Source organism: Nylanderia fulva, unplaced genomic scaffold, assembly GCF_048542155.1.
Source record: "Nylanderia fulva isolate GAGA-0341 unplaced genomic scaffold, ASM4854215v1 Scaffold38, whole genome shotgun sequence".
In the NCBI taxonomy this organism is placed as follows: Eukaryota; Metazoa; Arthropoda; class Insecta; order Hymenoptera; family Formicidae; genus Nylanderia; species Nylanderia fulva.
In genome coordinates this window covers 2,020,809-2,045,487 of record NW_028190455.1, presented here as the reverse complement: position 1 = coordinate 2,045,487, position 24,679 = coordinate 2,020,809, and the positions used below count along the sequence as shown (strand labels likewise).

General features: G+C 36.3%; 1 protein-coding gene across 1 annotated transcript; it reads left to right on the top strand.

Moving 5' to 3' along the window:
• Positions 1-50: 50 nt before the first annotated feature.
• Gprk1 (G protein-coupled receptor kinase 1) lies at positions 51-24,603 on the top strand. Its single transcript, XM_029303232.2, has 15 exons — positions 51-1,091; positions 19,286-19,362; positions 20,183-20,256; positions 20,371-20,472; positions 20,652-20,726; positions 20,817-20,878; positions 20,947-20,998; positions 21,078-21,269; positions 21,383-21,690; positions 21,772-21,946; positions 22,058-22,435; positions 22,516-22,570; positions 22,649-22,797; positions 23,041-23,133; positions 23,411-24,603. Exons 1-15 carry the CDS (start codon positions 979-981, stop codon positions 23,567-23,569), a joined length of 2,064 nt encoding a protein of 687 aa, XP_029159065.1. The 5' UTR covers positions 51-978; the 3' UTR covers positions 23,570-24,603.
• Positions 24,604-24,679: the final 76 nt, after the last annotated feature.

The following is a 24,679-nucleotide window of genomic DNA, read 5'->3' as shown; positions in this document are numbered from 1 at the left end:
ACTCGCGTCCGCGCCGCGAGAGGCGCTCCGGCCAATTGGGACGCGAGCGAGCGCGGAGCGAGTGCGAGTCGTCGACTGTCGGGCGAGCAGTCGTGAGCTAGTGGTCGATCCGCTTGTTTTTTTTTATCCTCCATCGGAGCAGTGCGGCCCTATTGCGTTCCGTAACGCGTGAAGTTTTTGCGCGTCACATCTCGGAGTGAATCCCGCGCGCGGAATCCGATCGGCCGGACGATTAAATACGTCGCTAACCTCGAATCGCTCTGCGTAGTTGACGCGCGACGTCAATCGCGTTACAACAAACAACGGGCGTGACGAGAGCGAGCGAGAGAGAGAAAGAGAACGGGAGAGTATACGTCGCGTCGCGTTAAAATGGGAGCTCGCGCGGCCGAAAAGAGGCCAACTTCACGGCGCGTAGTCTCTTACGTGCGCGAAGCGACATTATAAAACAACGAGACGAGAGGAAGAGAGCATCGTGGCGCATCTCGAGGAGGATAAATAAGAAGGAAAAATAAGGAGGAAAAATAAGACGCGCAAAAAAGCGAAAGAGAGAGAGAGAGAGAGAGAGAGGGGGAAAGAGAGCATCGTCCTCCGAAGCGTCGTGTGTTGTGTCCTTGCCACGACACTAACCTTCTAGGCGCGGAACTGTCAAACGAGTGAACGTAGTCTCTCTCTCTCTCTCGAACGCGGAATATGCCATCCTCGCCGCCGCCGTCGTCGTCGTCGCCGTCCCTGTTGTCGTCGTCACCGTCGTCGTCGGTGTTACGCTAAAAATATGCGGCAGTGAGGAAACGCAGACACACGGCGGAGCACCGCCCGCGGCAGAGCTAGGTCCGGCTAGGCCGGAGGCAGAGCGGCAGGTGGGAGAAGAGGCGAGGACGAGGCGGACAGGACTCCGCACGAGACGAGGACGGGACGATAGCCATCCGGTGTCGTCGTGTTTCGCGCGACGAACCATCGACGAAAGGACCACCGAGGAAAATGGCGGACCTCGAGGCGGTGCTGGCCGATGTCAGCTACCTGATGGCCATGGAGAAGAGCAAGTGCACGCCGGCCGCCCGTGCGAGCAAGAAGATTATTCTGCCGGATCCTAGGTATGTCTTTTTCTTCTCTGTTTGTCTCCTTTCTACTCCGCGATTTCCGGTTTAGTAGTGCGTGCGGTTCGATACGATTCGAGAAGGAGGCGACCGCCCGGAGGATCTGTCTCTCTCACTCTTCCTGCCCCTCCCTTCCCTCTCTTTTCCGCCTGTATACTTTCCCTCTTCTTCCTTTATCGTCTCTCTCTCGGGATCTGCTCCGATATGCGTCTCCCTTCGCGACGACGCTTTTAAATCGACTTCTCTTCCTCCTTCTAGCGTTCCTTCCCTCTCCCTTTATAGCGAGTTTGCCGGGGAAAAAATATATGTTTACAAACAGGCCGCGAGAGAGATGCCAATGCGCGATTCTCTCGATAGGGTTCGCGCAAGATCGTCAGGATGTTGGATGGATTCTACGTCGAGAAATAATCGGATGTGTTGTTACACGCGAAGTCGTTTTTTTTTTTTTTCGAGAATCGATCTTGAGAATCAATCTCGGAATTGAATTACGTTGTCCGTCTCGCGCCTGAGATGTTTTGACGTTCGAACATCTCTCTTTGAGCGACAATCTATCTCGGATAGATCTTCATCGGAAAGAGATATAGTTTCAATCTCCGTACACAAATATATACGCAGGATATTTTTAAAAACATGTCAGAGATTTTAAGGGTGTATTCTAGGAGTCAAAATAAGAAAGAAAGTTCCTGTAAACACATGGATCCAAAAATATTTTCCCTCCGAGATACAGCCTCGTTAAAGATAGATGAAAAAATCGATAAATATTTTGTAGCTTTCGCAGATTTTTACAGATCGTTGAAAAAACATTTTTCTCAATCTGTGAAACATGTCAGAGATTTTAAGGGTGTATTCTAGGAGTCAAAATAAGAAAGAAAGTTCCTATAAACACATGGATCCAAAAATATTTTCCCTCCGAGATACAGCCCCGTTAAAGATAGATGAAAAAATCGACAAATATTTTGTAGCTTTCGCAGATTTTTACAGATCGTTAAAAAAACATTTTTCTCAATCTGTGAAAAGATTTCCGAAAACTCCAATATTTTATGATTTTTTTCATCCATATCTGGGGGCTACAATTCGTACAAAAAACATTTTTGGATCCATGTGTTTATAGGAACTTTCTTTCTTATTTTGACTCCTAGAATACACTTTTATTTCTGACATAATTTTAGAAATACTCAGTCTATGCTCGCGTGTTAAACTTGGGTTTATTTTGAGAAGATTAAATTCCCGAGATGGGAGATAAATTTTGTTCGATCACAATTTCATTCTTTTTCTCTTTTTATATCCGTCTATTTTGTTCCTTTCTCCGGAAAACCGGAAGATCGGTTGTTCCTCGACCCTCCATCGTCGATCGATACCTCGCATCGATTATAACTTGCTAATGTTTACGCTGCCGGCGTTATTTTGGTCCGCAAACCACGGATTATTACCGAGGGTTTCGCCTCGTGAAAATAAGTCGAGAGTCGGTAGCGGAGCAGGCTTCGTTTTTGCTGGCGACTCGCCAAGCGAACGTTTTCACGTGCACGACCGAAACACTGAATAAGGTAAAACTGCGAGCAGAGCGTAAAAGGGTGATGTCTGACCATATAACGAGGCTAGGAATTTCCACGAACAACGTATCGTATATGTCTCCTGGCGGTGTGTGACATTTTCTTTTTATTTAGCCAGAAAATATGTAGTATATCTCTTTTTACGCAAAGCGAGCGACATTAAAAATATTACGAAAAACTCCGGAAACTTTACACGGTTGAAAAATTTGTGTTAAATTTAACAAATATCTCACATGTCTCAAACGGTACCAAACAGAAATTTTTGTATTAATTTAACATAGTATATAGATATGTTAAATAGAGACACGAATATTGTGTTAATATATTTTCACATAAAATAAATGCAAAACGTCAATTAATTTTAAATAATTTTTGTGTACAATTAACAATTTTAATGTAAAAATTTACTAAAAATATGCAAATTTTATATTTTATCATCTCCACTTATATTATAGAATAAAAATTTAACATTTTTTTCTGCAAATTTTAACAGATAAATCTTGTCAGTAATAAAACAGAATGTATATTTATTATATAAAATTAAAAATAGATGTACATTGTGTTATTTTTACATCTTTTTTCAGTTGTTTTAATAATTTAATATTTAAGATTTAAGTTCAATTAATACAACAGTTAAATTAACATATTGAACATATTAACATATGAATATGTTAAATATTTAACACAAAAATTTTAAGGAGAACCGTTTTTAACAAGAAAACACAAATTTTCCTACTGTGAAAGAATGTTGACAAAAGAATGTTGACAGAGATTTAAAAATCCAATAAATTTAATTTTCTCTTCCTCTATCGGAATATTTCAATCATTTTTTAATTTACCTTTATAATCCTTGTAAAGAATATACGTGCACAATAGAATTGCGTTAAGTAATATCCGATATTCGTTTTTTTTGGAACATTTTCGTGACTCATCGATAAGTTTTTTCATAATATTCTTCGTGAGAGCACGAGGCATTTAAAGCAATTAATTATGTAAACAAAGATATGGCTCTGTAACACATCACAGAGAAATGTAACATCTTAATGTAAGCAAACAACATTAAAGCGTTTGACGGACATATCGAGCTGCTGGCGATTTCGAAAGAAAACATTTTCAAAAACAAATCGCGCGTTAATGGTTTTATTTTTAACTCCTTTCAATTTCGGAATATAATGCTATTTATTCAGATTAGAAAAGAAATTAATTAACAACATTAAAGCGTTTGACAGACAAATCGAGCTGCTGTGGATTTCGAAAGAAAAATGGTCAAAAATCAATTGCGCGTTAATGGTCTTATTTTTAATTCCTTTCAATTCCACGATATAATGCCATTTATTCAGATTAGAAAAAAAATTAATTAACAACAAAGCGGACACATCGAGTTGCTGGCGATTTCGAAAGAAAAAAATGTTCAAAAACAATAAATCGCGTGTCTTATTTTTAGCTTCCTTCAATTCCGATATAACGCCATTTATTCAGATTAGAAAAAAATTAATGCAATAGTCGTGTCACACACAGTCGGAGAGAATTCCTTGCCGGAGAGTCGGATAAGTATTTGGCGCAACCCCGCCGAACTTGGTGCGTGAATGAATGTTGCGTGCCGAATATCGGATTACACATTGTGACTGTGTACGCGAGCGCGTGTCTATCGGGGAAACTTCAAAAGCCGATAATCTTAAGCATTTTGAATGCGCGATACGTGTCTTTCCGCCGAATAATCGCTTCAATTACACGGTATTTACGCAAACGGAAGTTCACCAGCGAATAGCTTCGTAGAAAGGGTATCGATTATTCTACATAGCATATATTATATATGTATATATACATATGTATATATACATATATATATATATATATATATATATATATATATTATATACATATATATATTTTACATGAAAGTTCGCTAAACTGTGTATTCGCCTAGGAGCAAAGTTCTCGGAGCGTGATCGATCCTGGGCAATTCCTTCAAAGCCATCGACACCGAACGGTAGCGGCGTAATTAATCGCGTATAGACATTTGATTGCCGTCAAATATACGTAGGTATACATATATAGATCTTCCCGCCCGCCATAATCTATGTATAATGTCCTATACAGGGCGCATATTTAAATAAGTGCGAACAATTTTAGGAGATTCTTTGTGAAAAATTTAATTCTCTTTTTTATATATAAGAGGGAGGTAAAAATTAAGTTTTTTTTCTCAAAATTTTAGACAAATTAAAAAAGTGAAACTTAGTGGATATTTTCAATATTTTTTTTAATATTAATATCTAAAATTTTTCACACTTATTTAGATACACCCTGTATATACGTCTCTGCGATCGGAAGAATCATACAACACGGGAATACAATTTATTGTGTGCGAGCCTCGTATTACAGTCAGAACATAAATAATCTCACCCTTAAGGTCGGCGCAAAGGTCGAATTAAAATTGATCTAACAATAAGTGAAATTACTTTTGTGTACGACGGGACAACATAGCAAAACACACAGCTGCCATATATACAATGTGTGTGTGTGTGTGTGTGTGTATTATAGTTTAGCAAACGAGTTTTTTTTACGGGCGAGATCGATACCATTTCTATGATTAAGCAACGAAATTTATTATCGTTTAGGATTGCATACGTTCGCGCGTTTATTCCGCGATAAGTAAATCATGAAACGTCACGTATTTTTCGGGGCCTTCGTAATATCGTCGAACATTTTTCCGTGGAAAATATGCGTATCGATCGATCTGCGATAAAAAAAGTGCAATTTTTCTCCGGCTACTACTACGGTGTGTGTGTTACGAGCGTAAAAAAAATGTTTCCGATTTTCTTTAACCTTCGGTTATTATAGCGGGATCAGATCCGACCTCGATGGATACATTTTAGAAAATGTCAGAGTGCGCGAGTTGTTTTTAGCTCATTATTTTTGTAACGCTTTATAACATTACGAACGCGGCTAATTTGTATTATTTATTATTTCTTATCCACAGGCGATCTTTAAGAAATAAATTCGAATAAAAGAAGCCACATCACCTCCTTTTTCTCTTTCTCTCTCCCTCTCTCTCTCTCTCTCTCTCTCTCTCTCTCTCTCTCTCGCTCTCTCTTTCGCGCCAAAAATTGGCGGCGGTGATTCATCGACGATTTCGATACCGGAACTGGTCGCAAATCGATATACCGACGCTATTATAGAAAGGAAAAAATACACGCGTGATGTATAAACCGAGTTTGAGCGACCGAATGGGGACACAGTGTGCTGACGGTCTTTTTTTCTCAAATAAACTGTAACCAGGTCATATGCTTAGTTTACGTAGCGTAGTAATCGCTGAGAAGCTTAGTCGACTAATATTAGACTAAAATTAACCCCGACTAAAAGCGTTGACACTGGTCGAGTATACTCGACTTGTCACATCGACCCAGTCGACCGTTACGTCGACTGTAAATCCGGTATAAGTCAACGTTAACGCGCTGTCAACGGCGACGTCGCAGAGAGCAGCTCCTCTTTTCTCTCTGTCTCTCTCTCTCTCTCGTTCAGGTGTCGGCTAATTAAAAAAAAATCGCATACACACAACTATACGACGACAATGTCGACGACGACGACGACAACGACGACGACGGTCGTTGATTATTCATGATAGCATTAATGCGCGAGCATTAAGTGACACGTAGTATACCTTATACCTTATACCCTCGACACCTTCACGCGGCCGTCAAGTTAAAAATGCGTGAACGCGCACATCTGGAAGCGCATGTCGGGATAACTATCCCTTTTTTCGCGCTCTTACGAACCTAGCTCGCAGAGGGATCGCGCCGTAAAATAAGATTCCGAAAGGGGAGAAAAAATCTAGAGCCTTAGATGTGCGAGATTGATCATTAACTTGATAAATTATAAGCTATAGCCTCCTCGTGTGTTGAACGAAAAGTATAGAAAAAAATATCACGCGATGTAATAATCGACGCGATACTTAAGCGTCCATAAAACTGTGAACGGACGCAGAAATATTTAATAGGAGAAATATGTACAAGTTTCTTTGAAGAGAAAAAAATTGTCGCGTGCTCGGGAAAAATTTATCCGGAAAATTATGGTAATCGTCAATATGGTATTGGAAGAATTTCTCTGATGAGTTTCTCTGATTAATATTTATCACAACACTGAAAACAATATTTGTGCAAAATTACATGATTATGCTAGGTTTTTTCCGAGTCAACATAATCATGCAATATTGCTACTCATATGGAAAATTGCAGTATATATTATATATAATTTCATATGAAATAATTCTTGTATATATATTTTCAAGATTAAACATATTCCACTGAACATGGAATTAAACATAGAAAATGCTAGTAATGTATAAACGCTGTAAAATAATATGTTATAAATAGAATGGATAAATGCTCATAAAATAAAATTTTAATAAACTAAAAATAGTAAATTTAAAATTACGTATGACTTTTGCATAAAAATAGTAATTTTACCTATATTTTACATCAATTTGTATTTTCATTTAAAAAAATATATTCAAATAATTTTGTTCTGAACAAGTAATTTCAGCAGTTAATGTAAAAGTACATAGATTTTTTCAGTGAATATAAAAACTAATATACATAGTAAAATTAATCAAACCTATTTTATATCTTTATTGTGGTATAGATATTAATCACAGAGAAACTTTTATAAAATTCTTTCAATACCGTAATTGTCCCAAAAATCATTCCATAATTTTCAGGCTAAATTTTATGAGAAAATTCTGTGTGGCAAATAGCGTTACATAAAAAAAGAGAGAGAGAGAAAACTCGCCAAAGATTTGAAAATATATCTTACCTTTCATTTTTTTTTATATCGCAGAGCGCTTAGCTTTTATGCTCCTGACATTTCGTGGACGTTGATGCTTTAACGACACAAAAGACAGCTTGGTGCGTACTATACATCCTTGGACTATAAAGTATGATGCGATACCGCGATACGGCACGTAATGTGCCGTAATATAGTAGGAGCTTGGAACAACATAATTTTCGATTTTGATTAACCGATGGCTTTCCTGCCATTCTTATTTTATTGAAACATATATGTGAAGCCGACATGTGCTACGTAACATTTTATCCCGATATCTTACCGCAATTTCCGGTATGCTATAAGAGCGATCGCGATAAATTTCCTAGCGCGCGCGTGTAGAAAAAATATACATGCTAAGATACGCGGTTGCGTATCGTATACAGAGTGCGAATGTAAATTATTTGTCTTCCTCGTATTTTTCTTTCCTGTTTCTCCTCATCCGTAACGAATAATTTCTCCGAGCGATCGGGACCGCGTTCTTTATTCATCGCGGCTCGCAATGATAAATTTGATCGTAAAACGATCGAAAATACGTAGAGAAGTATCGTATTGTGAAGGAGGAAGGTGCGGTATACAGAACCCCGAGTGTGTACCTTGTTTCGGTCCACAAATAATCGAATCATCGCTACTGTTGACGCTCGGTAAAGTTTGCTCTATCTTTATCTTTCTCTCGCGAATTTGTGCGCCATTCTCTCGTCGAGTTTCTTCTTCTTCGTAACGTTGTCGACGTGCCGGCGCCTCTCGAGATGCCTCTCTCTCTTTCGAAGTCTTCTTATTCGCAAAACGACTTCCCATAAATCCTCGGATTATTACGACGGAGCGAGCCGTAAGCGTATTAGTTCGCGAGATTATTAATGTAGCTCTCTCTCTCTCTCTCTCTCTCTCTCTCTCTCTCTCTCTCTCTCTCTCTCTCTCTCTCTCTTTATATATATCGGCCGCATTAATCCGCCAGATATTTACACAATGGTAGAGATATATATTTAGATATATAATTTTTTTCTTTCCTTTTCTCCGTCTTTTTCTTATTTAATTATACAGGGTGTTCCTAAAACCATATCAGAGATTTTAAGGGCGCGTGTTCTACATGGATAGAATTTTCTCTTAGAATTTACCCTGAAAATCATGATAATCGTGGGACAGTATTATATTAATATCTTACCACAACAAGATGTAAAATATGTTCGATTAATTTTACTAAGTATATATTAATATTTTTTACTATGGTGCCTAAATATTAATCAGAGAAATTCTTATAAAATGCTTCTAATATATATATTGTCCCCCGTGATTTTTACGGTAAATTCTAAAAGAAATTCTTATTATAGTTGCGCGCTGGAAGCTGCAACGAGACGAAATAATTCTCCAAGTGATCGGAAAAATAATCGATCAAATTTTGATACACAGAGAGAATTTTCTCTTAGAATTTACTCTGAAAATCATGGTAATTGTGGGACAATATATTCTATAGTATTATAGAATAAATCAATATAGACATAGTAAAATTAATCGAACATATTTTATATCTTATTGTGGTAGATATTAATATAATATTTTTGTGGTAAATATTAATCAAAGAAACTCTTATAAAATTCTAGAGTCAAAATAAGAAAAAAAGTTTATATAATACAGATCCAAAAATGTTTTCTCTCCGAGTTTAACCCCCTAAAGGGGGAAAAATCTGAAAATATATTTATATATTATAAGTATAGCTTTCAGAGACTTTTACACTGCAAAATAATAATTAATAATGACATAATTTTTATGTGTTTTGAGGGCTGCTATAACTCGGAGGGAAGGCATTTATGGACCCATGTTTACGGGAACTTTTTTCTTATTTCGATCTCTAGAATACGCACTTAAAATCTCTCGACATAGTTTTAAAAACACTCTGTACTATATCTTGGAATAGATTTTTTATCGCATTGTAACTTTTCTTTCACAAGACGGTATTGGCATTATCCGTCAGTGTCGTCGGACGGGATCGGTTAATCGTTGATTGGCTCAGGTGGAATCGATAAAATACTGGGCCACTCCGTTCTACTCTCGATATTCAGAACGGGCAAACTGCTATCCCTTTTTCGCGCCGAAGGAAATAACTCTGAGCAAATATACGAGGAAAAGGCAGCTGTATTAGCCCTCCAGAAAGAACATATATACATACATACATACATAGGTGTGTGTGTGTATATATATATATATATATCGAGAAAGCTGCGATCCCGGATGTAATTAAAGGTAGTAATTAGCGAGCCGGACAAATACACCCTCGTTATACTCTTGTGTCGTTGTAAAAACGTCGTGTTTGTTGCAAAAACGAATTTAGGGGAATGAATAAACGAAATAAAATTGAAGAGAGAGAAAAAGTCACGCGCGTTATATCACAAAAACTTTCGTGACGAACTCTCGCTAGATTAAATAATTATGTCTAAGTGACATTTGATGCCCGGAGGAGTCATTTTCACCTTTACGACTCTAATGATATTTTCAGACTTTTTCATGTTTTTTTTCTTTTTATTTCTCATCGCAAAAATAAAAAACTTTTATTACTTATATAAAGACGTAACTTGGAAATGTAGTTAGCATAAAAGAGAGTTGATATATAATAAATATTTTTATGTGCATCATTAGCGAAAAATAAACAGTGAAAGGAATCGGAGAAAATAGGTACACAAGAGTAATAGTAAATATAAAAAAGCGAACATTCGAAACGCGCGGGAAGATTTGCACCCCCGAGGAGAAAAAGGGCATTCTTGACGTATATACAATATTGAGATACGTCGCTTTTGCGATATACACGCTTTCGCGGATATAACTGTCGTCGTAAATAGTATAGGATACCACCGTACATTAATTACCATCTTTTATCGGCGTTGCAACATGCGCGTTCAGACGCGTTGAATGGTAGCCGGAAAACTACCCCTATTCACGTAGGAGAAAGAAAAAAAATGAAGAGATCGCAATCAAGCGAGGGAGAAAAGGAGGGAAAATGGAGGCCAGGGAGATTGAAGCCCCAGAAACCCTCTCCCCCTTTCCTCCCCCGGATAAGAGCTGGATCCGCTTTTTGCCGACCCGGGCCTAAAAGGGATGGTACACGAATACCGCCCTTCGTTAATCCGCGCGCGGCCGCTTTTACGGAGACAAAGTGTAATTTTCTCGACGTCAAATTGCTCGCGGAATACGATAGTGATATGGAAATGAATACAGCAGGGTGTCTAGCGATCAGTGAAATCTGGAAAACCGGGCATTGTCAGGGAATTTTATATAAATTTGAAATTGTCAGGGAAAAAGTCACAAGAAATTTTACTATTTATCTGACATTTTTTCACATTATTCTACAGCTGTCTCAATAATTTGAAATTTTTTATTAAATAAATGTAGCTTTTCCCAGTATGTTAATTTTCCGTGTTGTTAAAAATCGATTCATCTACAGCGTATTCGTTAATTTATATTTTCATCGTCGTGTTATTTTATTTCAATGTATTATATATTTCAAAATATATTATAACATTGCTCAAGAATTATAATAATTATTGTTCAAAAACTTTATTTTAATTCATTTTTTTATTAAAAATGTTTTATTTAAAAGTTTTATTGTGATATTAGATACCATTAAATACCTATATTAAAATATTATAATTTGTTAAAATATATTAAAAATAAAATTTGATATAAATTAAAAAGGTAATTATTTAAATAGTTTATAGTAACACATTTGTTTCGGTTATCGTATACATAATGCAGATTGTATAATTGATTAAAATTTTTGTTTTAACTTCCGAACCTTTTCATTGTTGATCAAAATATCTCAAGGATTTCATGATTTAACATTTAATTGATTTATCATATAGATATATGCAAATTATATATTTGGAAAAAATAATAGTAAAAAGTGAGGGAAAAAATGAATTTCTGATCTTGGAAAATTTGAAAAAATCGGAATTTTTTTCATTTAATCTGCTGGACACCCTGGTTAATCCGCGCGCGGCCGCGTTTACGGAGACAAAGTGTAATTTTCTCGTCGTTAAATTGCTCGCAGAATACGATAGTGATATGGAAATGGATACAGACGGCTCCTCTCTCTATATATGGATGCAAAATTCCGGCCCCATATCGCTGCGTCATCGCTTGTTTACGCGCTTTAACTGCGTTCGCTGGTGGTTTTAGTCCCCGAATGCGGGAGGAATAACTTTAGTAATGATTGATACTCAACCGCGATATGTGCTTCCACGTTCGACTGTGGCAAGATCGCATTATGCAATATATATCCGAGGATAATAAATGACGTCAAATGTCGAGTTTATTTTTTTAAATCGATATACCGAAGAACATCTCTCTTGTCTTTTATTATCCGAGTTATATTTTTCTCGATATGATAAATGAGAAATGTCATGTTATTACTACATAATATAAGTATATATACGTATATTGAGATCTACGTCTATTTGCATAAAAAAATCAAATGTCAATTCTTAATTCCGTTTCGTAGAATCGTATAGTATACCGTGAATTAATCGGCTTGATGGATTAATTATTTTTTACTCAAATATTGCTTCTCCGAAACGCCGCTGATAATCAGTTAAATTTTAGCGACAGGAATAAGAGAGGACTTTGTGTTTTAATCGACATACACATATGCATATAATATATACATATACACGCGCGTGCGCAACAAAGTATGACGCGAGCGAACGCATTTGCATTTTGTATGTGTATTTTATAGAAATAAGTAAACGGGGATAATGTTGAAGCAGCTTGGCTTTACTGCGCGGCTACGGCTAATGCAACTGCGAACGACGCAAGTAATCTTCGTTTCAATAAACTACTTCCGGCTTCTACGAGAGCGGGACGTTTATTGCGACTCGCGTGCGGTGGGTTTTTGCTTGATTTTTGGGACGCGAACAGAAATATACGCGCCGAGCGAGCGGGATTTATATCTTTTCGCGTCGGCGTTTTCGACGTCAAACTCGGCCGACTGCGCGCGGCCGCTTAAAATCCAATTTGCGTGTACGACTAATAGAGCGACATGTATAATACTCGCTTTTCAAATTACGAAATCCTCACGCGTTTTTGTGCATGATGACACGCCGTGGCCGAAAGAATTTCGACACACTTATACACAGAGAGAATTTTCTCTTAAAATTTATCCTCAAAATTATGGAAGAATTTTATGGTTTCCCCGATTAATATTCTTACCAACAATGAAAAGTATTAATATATGCACATAGTAAAATTAATCGAATATATTTTATATCTTATTTTGGTAGATTAATATTAATATTTTTATTGTGGTAAATATGAATTTTTAAGGTAAATTATAAGAAAAAATTATCTCTGTATATAAACCCATCAATTTAGTATTTGGATTTAGTATTTGGTGTATCATTTACAAAGTGTTTCTATTGAAGATTTATTTATTTATTAAATTTTCAGAGAAACTTATAATGGATTGCTAATAATAGAAACGCAATAATGGATTGCTCATGGAAGAGTTTTATAAGAGTTTCTCTGATTTTTAATATCCTTACTAACAATAAAAAATATTAATATCTACCACAACAAGATATAGAATATGTTTGATTAATTTTACTATGTATGTACATATTGATTTATTTTATAATACTACACTGTCCCACGATTGCTATGATTTTCAAGGTAAATTCTAAGAGAAGATTTTTTCCATGTACGTATAATGAGGCCTGAATTTTTTCGAATTTTCTTTTTTTGTGAAAATGAATCAGCTGATTTTCTCAAGACGCGCCAGATGCAATCCGGATCTTACGATTATCGAAACGCTGGCTGTGTCTCAAGATTACGTACATATATGCGAAACCTGACGCTCTCTGACGCATCTAGCAACGATATATACTTGAGTTAAGATTCAAATGACGACTATAAATACGACTATAGACGTCAATAAGATTCATTGATTTAAGATCGTATGCGATCGTTTTTTTTAAAGCGATAAAAACTTTGCATTCTTTGGAAATGATGTTTAATTATAGGAAAGTCCATCAGGCTGTCGTGTTTTTATATTTTTTTCGTCTTTTTTTTTCTCATGCTCGATCGATTCGAATCAATTAATTAAACGGTAGGATTTACATATATAAAATTCCTTTTTCTATAATAGTAATAATATTTTGCTCGATTTCAAATTCGCTGTATCGATTAGCATCGAGCGAATAAAAATCTGCCATTACTTGCATGAAACACTGTTCGCAATAGCTGTTATATTTCAACCAATCGTTCGACGGATTTATTTTGATTAGTGGCAAAGCTCATTCACCCTCTTCCCTCCTTCGTTCCCCTCTCTGTGCGGTACTTTTTTTCCATCACCAGGAATTAATCCATCTCGATTATATAACAAAAATTGGTCCGAAATGGACTTTAGAGGCCACGCCTTCATCCTGAGACTCTATTGCTTAATTTCCCCGGTGCCTCTTATATTTCGTCATTCTACTTTATAATCCCGACAGTTGTGCAAGGACACATTTTCTCTAAAATGCCAAGGATACTTGTTGTTTACTCGCACACTTCTTTCTCTTTTTCTCTCTTTCCGTAATTTTAATTGGACACACAGCAAATGTATTTCGTTGACATTCAAAGTGATATACTTACATGTATTTCCCTCTATCTTTATTTCTTCGTGCACGAAATACCAGGGATGAAACACATAGATATCTGAACGACCCCTATATATACTTCAAAAATACGCGTGTATTCGGGAAGGGTGGAACACGCAAATGCCAAAGTCGATGACCTCGTCGCTTCTTCATTCGCTCCCCTCGACGTTTTTCTCTTGTCGGATTTGTCGTCGAACGATATAAACCATATATAGAGATTGCGGAACTGGGAGAACGATATTAAGTTCCTCCAGATTTATGGCAAAGTCTCACGAAGAGGAAAGAAGGAAAGCTATCGTTTTCCCAACGGAAGTTCGTTGACCACGTTCGATTTTGCCGGAAAGATCGAAAGATTGAAACTTGAAACGATCACGTGACCCGAATCTTTTGCGCCACGATAGCGTCGAATATATATTATATAGTATATATATGAATGTCTGTCTCCTCTCTAAATATTCCAAAAATTTCTCAAGTAGCTGCTATCTTTAGCCATTTCCGTAACGACATGCGAATAAATTACGACATTAATTTAGCAATGAATAATCGGGCGCGACTATTAAAGAACTAGCGAGAATATAATATAAATGATAAAATGCTTTTACGTCAGCATGAAATATAAAAGTCCATGACGTAGCGCGAAAAGTGTGTTCGAGGGAATACATTTTAATATTTGTTTTATAAGTAGTCGTTTTGCATACCAAGTCTTTTCGAGACTTTCGAAAAACCGTAGCTCGGTGCTCTAACGTTGCACAATTGCGTGAAATTAAAAAAAGTGTGCGAATCGCTCACTGTCCACTGATCTCTACATAACTGGATACGGCATAGAAAAAAAGAATGTGATCAATTGAAAGTTGGGTTGTTGGTTCGTGTTACTTTATTGACAATTATTTTAAAATTTGATCATATGTATAAGCGATAAATTTTCTCAGTAAACTATGGTAAAAAATATTGATATTATTAATAATGAAAATATTTATAATGTCAAAATAAACGCATTTGTAGACAGAGCCAACAACTGTCAAAAATAGTCACACACTTTTTCTTCCATGCCAAAACCTGAAAATATTAATAATATATTAATAATGAAAATATTTATAATGTCAAAATAAACGCATTTGTAGACAGAGCCAACAACTGTCAAAAATAGTCACACACTTTTTCTTCCATGCCAAAACCTGAAAATATTAATAATATATTAATAATGAAAATATTTATAATGTCAAAATAAACGCATTTGTAGACAGAACCCACAACTGTCAAAAATAGTCACACATTTTTCTTCTACGCCATATCTAGTTATACAATACAAAGAGATCAGTGCTCATGTCCGATCGTCCGGCAACTCTGCGATTGTATAATTTAGCGAGAAATCAAAAGCCCTTAATATCTCTATGGTGACCAGTCCCCGAGGCGCTATTGCATAAATAAGAGATACGCGGCGAAGTTAATTATTCGTTCGCCGAGTATAGAAAGGATCCGTTCCAGGATCCAGAGCCGAGTGGACTTTACATACAGACGATCGATTTGAGCGACGATGATAAATACGAGATTAATTATTGAAAACGAGATTAAACGCGAGATTATTGAAGATTAATTTAATAATCGCGCGATTCATTAAAGAACTAGAAGGGTAATATAAATGATAAAATGCTTTCACGCGTCATTTATATTTTATAACGTAGCGCGAAACACGATGTAAAATTAAACTAATGAAGATTCGAAAAGTTTGTGATTTTTTTTATATAGGAAATTCTTAGTAATAACCCTTTAATGATTTACCACCCTATTATTTGCTCAACTTTTTCCACGATAAACTAAAAGCTTTGGGAATAAAAAATGAATGGTGTTCTGCGCGCGATAAAAAAAGATATTTGATATATAAATAGAAGTAACATATTTTATTTTCGGAGATTAATCTATATAATTATTTACCACATTATTTTATTTGACTAAATACTATTATTTTTTGTCACGAGCTAAAGGTAAAAATGTTGAAACCATTGTAGAGAAACTCCTTGAGGAATGCGCTTTTAAACGCACCCTTTAACATTATCGTCTCCAAGACTCATCGGCGATTACGTTCTCGTTATCACAAGAATATTGCTTTCTAACGAGCGCCTTTTTAAACTGCCTAGTCACTTTGGTCGATCGATTAAAATAGCAATTACCATATTTGCAGTTACGAGCTGCCTCGCAATGCATCCATTGCGAAGCAATTGACCGCGATGCTGCGATGATTCCTAGCAGTTTACGATGTTCAACTTTACTTGATATCACTGACTGTAATGCTGGCATTATCTTTTTCCACCGACCGATTTGCATAATAACGCTCCTACACGTTATGACTTATGCTGCGATTTTACGGCCGGAATATCAAAATTAATATCCCAAAGTACTCGTATCGGTTCTGCGAGCGACAAAAATTATTGCCTACATCTATATATATACACACATATATATATATATATATATATATATATATATATATATATACACATATTTATTTTCTCTAGATCTGGAAGATGTGCTGGGAGTGTAAAAAAAATTTTATCTCGTCGTCTACAATTCAAAGGTCATCGTAAATCTTACGTGTTGCAGCAGCGAACGTGATCCCTCAACCGTAATGTTTACGCTAGTTAATTAGTCATTTTAATATTTTATCGTGTATATATTTTATCACGGAGCAAGGATACATATATATACACAGTTGACAAATTTCTGTTTTAACAGATATCACAAACGATCCACAGAAATGTTTGTGTTAATTTAACATAATATGGACATGTTAAATGGAAGGCACAAATACTGTGTTAATATTTTAATACAAAATAAATGCAAAATTTCAAGTAATTTAAAATAAATTTTGTGTAAAATTAACATAGTTTTCATGTAAAAAGAATTAACTGAAAATATGTTAATTTTAGATTTTATCATCCCTATACTTATAAAATAAAAAATCAACAATTTCTTCTGTAAATTTTAATAGATAAATCTTGTCACTAAAACTTTCACATCTTTTTTCAGTTGTTTTAATAATTTAACATTTAAGTTAAATTAACACAACAGCAATATGTCAAATTAACACATAAATGTGCTAAATATTTAACACAAAAAGTTTAACAGCGACCGTATTTAGCAAGAAAACACACATTTTCCTACTGTGTACATCCGAGAAAATAAGATACGGTCAAAGAGCGATTTAATTAGCGTCTTCGTGTATATGCAAAACTTCAAGTAATTTAAACTAAATTTTGTATAAAATTACCATAGTTTTCATGTAAAAAGAATTAACTGAAAATATGTTAATTTCAGATTTTATCATCTCTACTTATAAAATAAAAAATCAACAATTTTTTCTGTAAATTTTAATAGATAAATCTTGTCACTAAAACTTTCACATCTTTTTTCAGTTGTTATGTAATAATTTAACATTTAAGTTCAATTAACACAAGAGCAATATGTCAAATTAACACATAAATGTGCTAAATATTTAACAGAAAAATTTTAACGGGGACCGTTTTGAACAAGAAAACAAATTTTCCTATTATGTACATCCGAGATAATAAGACACGGTTAAAAGAGCGATTTAATTAGCATCTTCGTGTATATAATATCGAGATGAGCCTGCTACCGCCCACGTATTTTCCCGCGTATACGCGGCACGGATCATTCGGATAATTGAAGGAGAAAGAAGTGCACACTGTATTTTGTCAAATAATTGGCTGTTATCTCGGCAACGTTATTATATAAGCGCGCAGGCAGGGGCGCTACTTTGTTATTCGAGCGCGCGCGCACAATTCGTGTTCATGCAGACTCCATAAATCGCTACAGTGTAATATCGATGCAGATACAAGCTATATAATTCCGTCGTTTTACATATTGATCAATTTCGCCGTGATATAGGTGCGGCGTGAGATACGCGACGTATGGAGATTTCAGATTCACCGAGCACGCTAATATATATCCTCCTCGCGCGAAATGCCGAGCACATCTTCGATAAGTTTATCGTCGACGCCGGCGTTTGATGGAATAACTGATCAGAGTTGCCATTTCCCTTGACGTCGGCCCGGAATTTCCGGAATTCGGGGCGAATCTTTCGGGAAATATCCGTATTCTGAACGTGAAAAATATCTCTACGTGTCGTCGAACGCGTTACTTGTGTAAGGAAAAAAAAGAACATATGTTCGATAACGAAAAGAAACCTTTGATGTGAGCATGATTGATCAACAACACGCCTCTCTAAAGGAAGATGTGTACATGTATTTACACGAGCAAACGAACAACGATCGAATGAATACGGCAAACGCGTAAAACTAAATTCATTTGAAACTTTCTTTAACGTACACCACTTTAGGAACAAATTGAACGTTAACGAACATTCCGTTTGCATTTCATTACAGCGTAAACATCTTCGAAACTTTAACGAAAATTTGCATTCGTTGTGTTTGTTGTTATCAGTGTATATACTTATTACTTTTAATTAAGGAAAAGATCCTTCTTTATACAACAAAATTTAACATCAATTATGAACAGATGTAATATTTTAAAAAAGAGTAAACTGTAACGTTTTCTCCTCTTTTTTTCTTTTTTTTTTTTGTAGAACAATCTCTGGTCGAAGCTCGGTTGAGCTTCGGTAACCAAATTGACGAAGAAATTATCTTTTTTCTTTCACGTTTCACTTATTATTCTTCGTCCGAAAGAATACTCGTTCTATTTGGAAAAAAAATATTTTCCTTATCTCTTGACATGTACGAACGATCATGTGGTTTAAATATTTTACAGTTTCTATTACATCGCTCTTTTATATTTTACAGATCATTTTTGATATTTGTATCATATTATTGGAATTCTTTATCATTAATATAAAATATTTCATACATTAATACACACGGGCATACACTTTTAAATTTAAAAATTTTAAGTACTTTTATGTACATCATTTTATTTTTATTTTAAATTCTTCTCTTTTTACTTTTTCACATTTTTTCCTCTTTACGCTTAAGCTCAGCTTTTATCTCATTTCAATATATTTAATTTAGTTATTACATTCTTTGTAATTATTTTTCGCGATTTTGGCCTATATTCTTTTATTAGCGTACTTTTATGAGTTGCTCGGAAAAGAGAAGAGAAAGGATATTATTCTAGAAAATATGAAGAGGCCACTTATTAATTATGAAATCAATCTTTTCTGTTTCAGCGTCAGGAGCGTTATGCACAGATATCTAGAGAAGAATAACGAAGTAAACTTCGACAAAATATTTAATCAAATGTTAGGTGAGTGAGCTTGTTACGTCGATATTTCATATTTTTTTATTCGACATTCGCGACTTTCGCTTTTTTAACGAGATCAAAGGCAAAGGGATGCTTAGATTTAGATCACAAATTTGCCGAGTTAATAGTTTGTTGAGTTAATAGTCTGTAACGAGGAGAAACTTGCTCCTAATAAGCATTTCTATCGACGATATAGCTTCGAAGCTTGTATATAATACTACTTTAGATATTGGCATATTCTCTTCGATTGACACAACTATGCGAGAATAGCTTGCACTATTGACAGATAATTATAGTCGTAATTACATTATATCGTACACAGAACAATTCTCTTTCATCTATTTCGCGTTACAGTGAATTTCAAAGATGCTTGGTATAAGAGTAAATATTTAGCGAATAAAAATGTGTCCGCGTAAAAAATTTAACAAAGATATCTCTCGGTAATTGACAGTCTCGTTTTGATCGAGTGTTTACTATTTGCGAAGCATTATTTTCATGTATCTTCGTTCGAGTAAATCGAATCAACTTTTTATCTCAATCGCGAAATATAATCCCGAATGATTCAATATAGCGTATGCGATTTTTCCCCCATCGCGAACAGAGTGAAATATATATGAATTGATCGCTGTCCTGAGATGACCTGGAAAAATCTGTTCTCTCTTTACGGCAGAACCGCGTCGATTTTACAGCGGATTTTTATTTTATATATAGCCTCTATCGTGAATTATGATTTAACTTTTTTTTTTAATTAACGTCAATGTAGTGAGTTGTGACAATATTGTAATATTCGCTGATGTCAAGCAAACTCCACATGTACTTCCAGGTTACCTTTTATTCAAAGACTTCTGCGAGACTGTAGCGGAGGAACCGATTCCGCAACTTAGGTTTTACGAAGAGGTTCGTGTCTTTAGCCCGCACATTACTTAATTAAGTTTCAGTAGCGTCGCATACATACATCGTATGTCGCTGAGACAAAACTGGATAAAGGAATTACTTATTTATGCATTGTAGATCAAAGCGTACGAGAAGCTCGAATGTCCGGAAGACAGGAGAAAACTTGCCAGAGAGATCTATGACAATTACATTATGAAAGAGTTGTTGGCGCATTCTCACGTGAGTGTATATATATATATATATATATATATATATATATATATATATATATGTATGTATATATAAAACGCGAATGTATTATACTCTGAAACATCTGTGTGTTTCCTCTCTGGAGGCCGGAGAAAAATTTTCTCGGAGATTTTGATACATAACGGAATGCATCTATATATTTCTTGTAGGAATATTCGCAAGAAGCGGTAACTCACGTACACAAGTATCTCATGAAGAACGAAGTCCCAGTTAACTTGTTCGAGGTAGGTCATTGTCTCGCAGCCTTATCTACGCGATTGCGCGTACGTATCGATATTTACATGACTCTCACGAAATCCCTTCTATATTTGTAGCCGTACATCGAGGAGATTTTCAACCTTCTGCGAGGGGAACCGTTTCAGAAATTTCTAGAAAGGTACGAGGATAACATAATTCGTGCTGCGATTTCTTAATGACATAAATTGTACGTCATTTTTTTTATAGCGATAAATACACTCGTTTCTGCCAGTGGAAGAACTTGGAATTGAATATCCAGGTATATTTTTCGAATTTCTTTCCCCAAGATCAAATTCTTTACGTCGAATTATAATATATTTGTTTGATGGAAATTTCAGCTGACGATGAACGACTTCAGCGTGCATCGAATAATAGGCAGAGGCGGCTTCGGCGAAGTATACGGTTGCCGGAAAGCGGATACCGGCAAGATGTACGCCATGAAATGCCTGGACAAAAAGCGCATTAAGATGAAACAGGGTGAAACGTTAGCTCTTAACGAGAGGATAATGCTCTCGCTAGTCAGCACCGGAGTGAGTGTTTTATTTTATTTTATTTTATTCATTTTCTTCTTGTCGGAATGAAAATACCTTTCCGATGAATCGTAAGCGATAACAGCGAGACGTAAAATATGTTGTCGCTGCAGGTAGACTGCCCATTCATAGTGTGCATGACGTACGCCTTTCATACGGCTGACAAGCTATGCTTCATCCTGGACCTGATGAACGGCGGCGATTTGCATTACCACTTAAGTCAACACGGTGTCTTCAACGAGCCAGAAATGAAGTTCTACGCCGCGGAGGTGATCCTCGGTTTAGAACACATGCACCGCAGGTACATCGTCTACCGTGATCTGAAGCCGGCGAATATACTGCTGGACGAACACGGTCATGTCAGGATATCGGATCTGGGACTGGCATGCGATTTCTCGAAGAAGAAACCGCACGCGAGCGTGTACGTATATAATACTGTGCTGAAGCACGATTAAACTTTTCGACACATTGCTCTAAATCTCTCTCTTTTGTCTTGCAACAGTGGCACGCACGGATATATGGCGCCGGAGGTACTTTCGAAGGGCACCGCGTACGATTCGAGTGCGGATTGGTTCTCTTTTGGCTGTATGCTGTACAAGCTCTTGAAGGGCCACAGTCCGTTTAGGCAACACAAAACCAAGGACAAACACGAGATAGACCGTATGACCATGACCATGGTGAGTTGCGCTGTAAAAAAAATTATATGAGATTTTTTTATGAAAAAATCACATACGATTTTTCATTTGCAATGAAAATTAATACATATATTCTTTTTTGATCGGTTGCAGAACGTTGAATTACCGGAGACGTTTTCGCAAGAGTTACGGTCGCTGTTGGAAGGCTTGCTAAAACGAGATATCAACGACAGACTTGGCTGTCGCGGCAACGGCACGGAAGAGTTGAAGGCGCACTCGTTTTTCAGTGGTATCGATTGGCAGCAGGTGTACCTGCAAAAGTATACACCGCCCTTAATACCGCCGCGCGGCGAAGTTAACGCCGCAGATGCCTTTGACATCGGTTCCTTCGACGAGGAAGACACCAAGGGAATCAAACTGACGGAAGCGGATCAAGATCTGTACAAAAACTTTCCTCTAGTCATCTCCGAAAGATGGCAGGCTGAAGTAGCCGAGACTGTGTTCGAGACAATCAATAACGAAGCGGATAAGGTAAACGGGACTCATCTTAATTACTCGTATCTTTTCATCATTGTTGTTTGCTAACTTATTGCGTTTTATTCTTCTCGTAGTTGGAAAATAAAAAGAAGGCAAAGCAAAAGCAACGATTTGATACAGACGAGAAAGGTAACTGCGTTGTATATCGGTATTTTGAAATTTAGATGGAATTGCAGCTAATATATTGTCGATTATTCGTATTTACAGGTTCGGACTGTATATTACACGGTTATATAAAAAAATTAGGAGGTCCATTCGCGAGCGCGTGGCAAACGCGTTACGCGAAACTTTATCCAAATCGATTAGAGTTACATCCAGAATCTGCGACTAAACCCGAGCTCGTGTTTCTCGATCAGGTAAGCGTGTAACAAAGAATAGAAATATAAGAAAGGCAATAATATAAAAGCAAAAATAAAAGGATTTGCCAAAATAAAATGTAGATATAGCAATTTACTTAATAATTGATAATTAAATTAATAAATTATTTATTATATAAAATAAAATTATTAAATTAATAATGTAGTTTTGTACATTTCACGTTTTGTTTCATTTGCGAGAAAGTGGTTTACATTGTGTGTACATTATGCAATGCCTTTCAGGTCGAGGAAGTCGGAGCGGATTTGCAGCTTGTAAAAGGGGAACAGTGCATCGTAATGCGGACAAGGGATGCAAAAATCGTACTTACAAATGCCGTAAGTAGATTTATTTTCAACATTTTTATTTTTTTCAGTAACAAAATACAAATTAGATCTCAAAAAATTTATATAATTGTTCAAACACAATTTAAAAAGAAAATGTTTCAATTTAAAGTTTGAATATTGAGTACGAATAGTTTTTTGGTAGAAGGCATCGAATAAGGCCGAATGTATTGTTTTAAAAAATCAAGAAATTTAAGAAGATCATTTTTTATATTGTACGACAACATTTATATTGTGCAACAAAAAAGAAAAAATAATTAACTCGCCGTAGGATGAGATAAGCTTGAAGGAATGGGCGCTCTCGTTAAGATCGGCTCACAAATGCTCAATGGAGATGCTCGGCAACATGGCGAGGAAAGCAGGTAAGATCTACGGGACTGAGCGGGACGCCGTGATCCCGGCGACGCAGCGATCCACAAACGGCAACTAGCCCATCGTCGCCGTCACGTGCAACGCACCAACATACTCCAGTCCCACTGCCCTGCAGCAGCGACAGCAGCAACTTTTTTTATACTGAACGAACGATGAAGAGAGTGACGATGAACGAAGAAAGAGATTCAAGGCTCGTTTCTTCGTGGAATGGTGTCGGCGGCAAAACGCACTCGTACAGTGCCTCGTCCACCGAAAGCTCGCTCTCAATTTTTCGCTGCGGCATTAATAATAATAATAATTAATAATAATAATAAATAATAATAATAATAATAATAAATATAATAATAATAAATAATAATAATAATAAACGGATAAAAATCCCTCTCTTGGCACATCTCGATCACAAACGGAACGTCCCAAAAAATCCCGTTATACGGCGGATAGCGCTGCGCTGTGTATCATAGAGACTCTAGCAAAGTAGTATCGTATCGTGCGTACGTTCTCCCAGGGCCACGAGAATAATCCGTGCCCATACACAACATGTACACACATGGACAGACACGAACGCGTATCCACACATAATACAAACATACGAGTATATAACACTTGATCGCGGCTCCTCGTCACTGGCGCGGACACGTAGGCATCTCGTTATATTTGTACATTAGTTGTATGTGCAATATGTGACGTAGCGACCGACCGAGCGATGAACAAAAATTAACAAACAACACACGAAACACATCCGGTAGTGTATTATAATCTAGTACTCTATACGCGGATCCCGTGCTCTTATTATCTTTTTTTTCACGTTTCGTCGTACCGCTCGTTTACTTAATTTATTTAATAATATTGAGAGAAAGAGAGAGAAAGAGAGCGATACCAGTTTTATATATTATCCTTACGATGAAACAAAAGTGATCCATTATTTATTATGTTGTTAAGTGCGAGAGAATGAAAGAGAGAGAGAAAGAAACAAGAAAACTCGTTTGTATATTAGCCAAAAGAATCGAATACCGAATATACAAGCAACATGTGTACGCTCGAGTGGATATACGCGAGTCCGCTCTGGCAATAAAATGTGCGATGAACGTAGATGAGAAGAGCTTTCTTTCGTCCTACATCTTGTGTCAGTAGATCAACGCTAAAGGCGCGAGTAAGTATTTGTGAT

Excerpts from the sequence above, each read along its gene's own strand:
- Gprk1 (XM_029303232.2), top strand. The coding sequence starts at position 979 with ATGGCGGACCTCGAGGCGGTGCTGGCCGATGTCAGCTACCTGATGGCC. Across the intron at positions 20,257-20,370 it reads AACTTAGGTTTTACGAAGAG|ATCAAAGCGTACGAGAAGCT; the intron begins GTTCGTGTCTTT and ends TATGCATTGTAG. Across the intron at positions 22,436-22,515 it reads TCAATAACGAAGCGGATAAG|TTGGAAAATAAAAAGAAGGC; the intron begins GTAAACGGGACT and ends TTCTTCTCGTAG.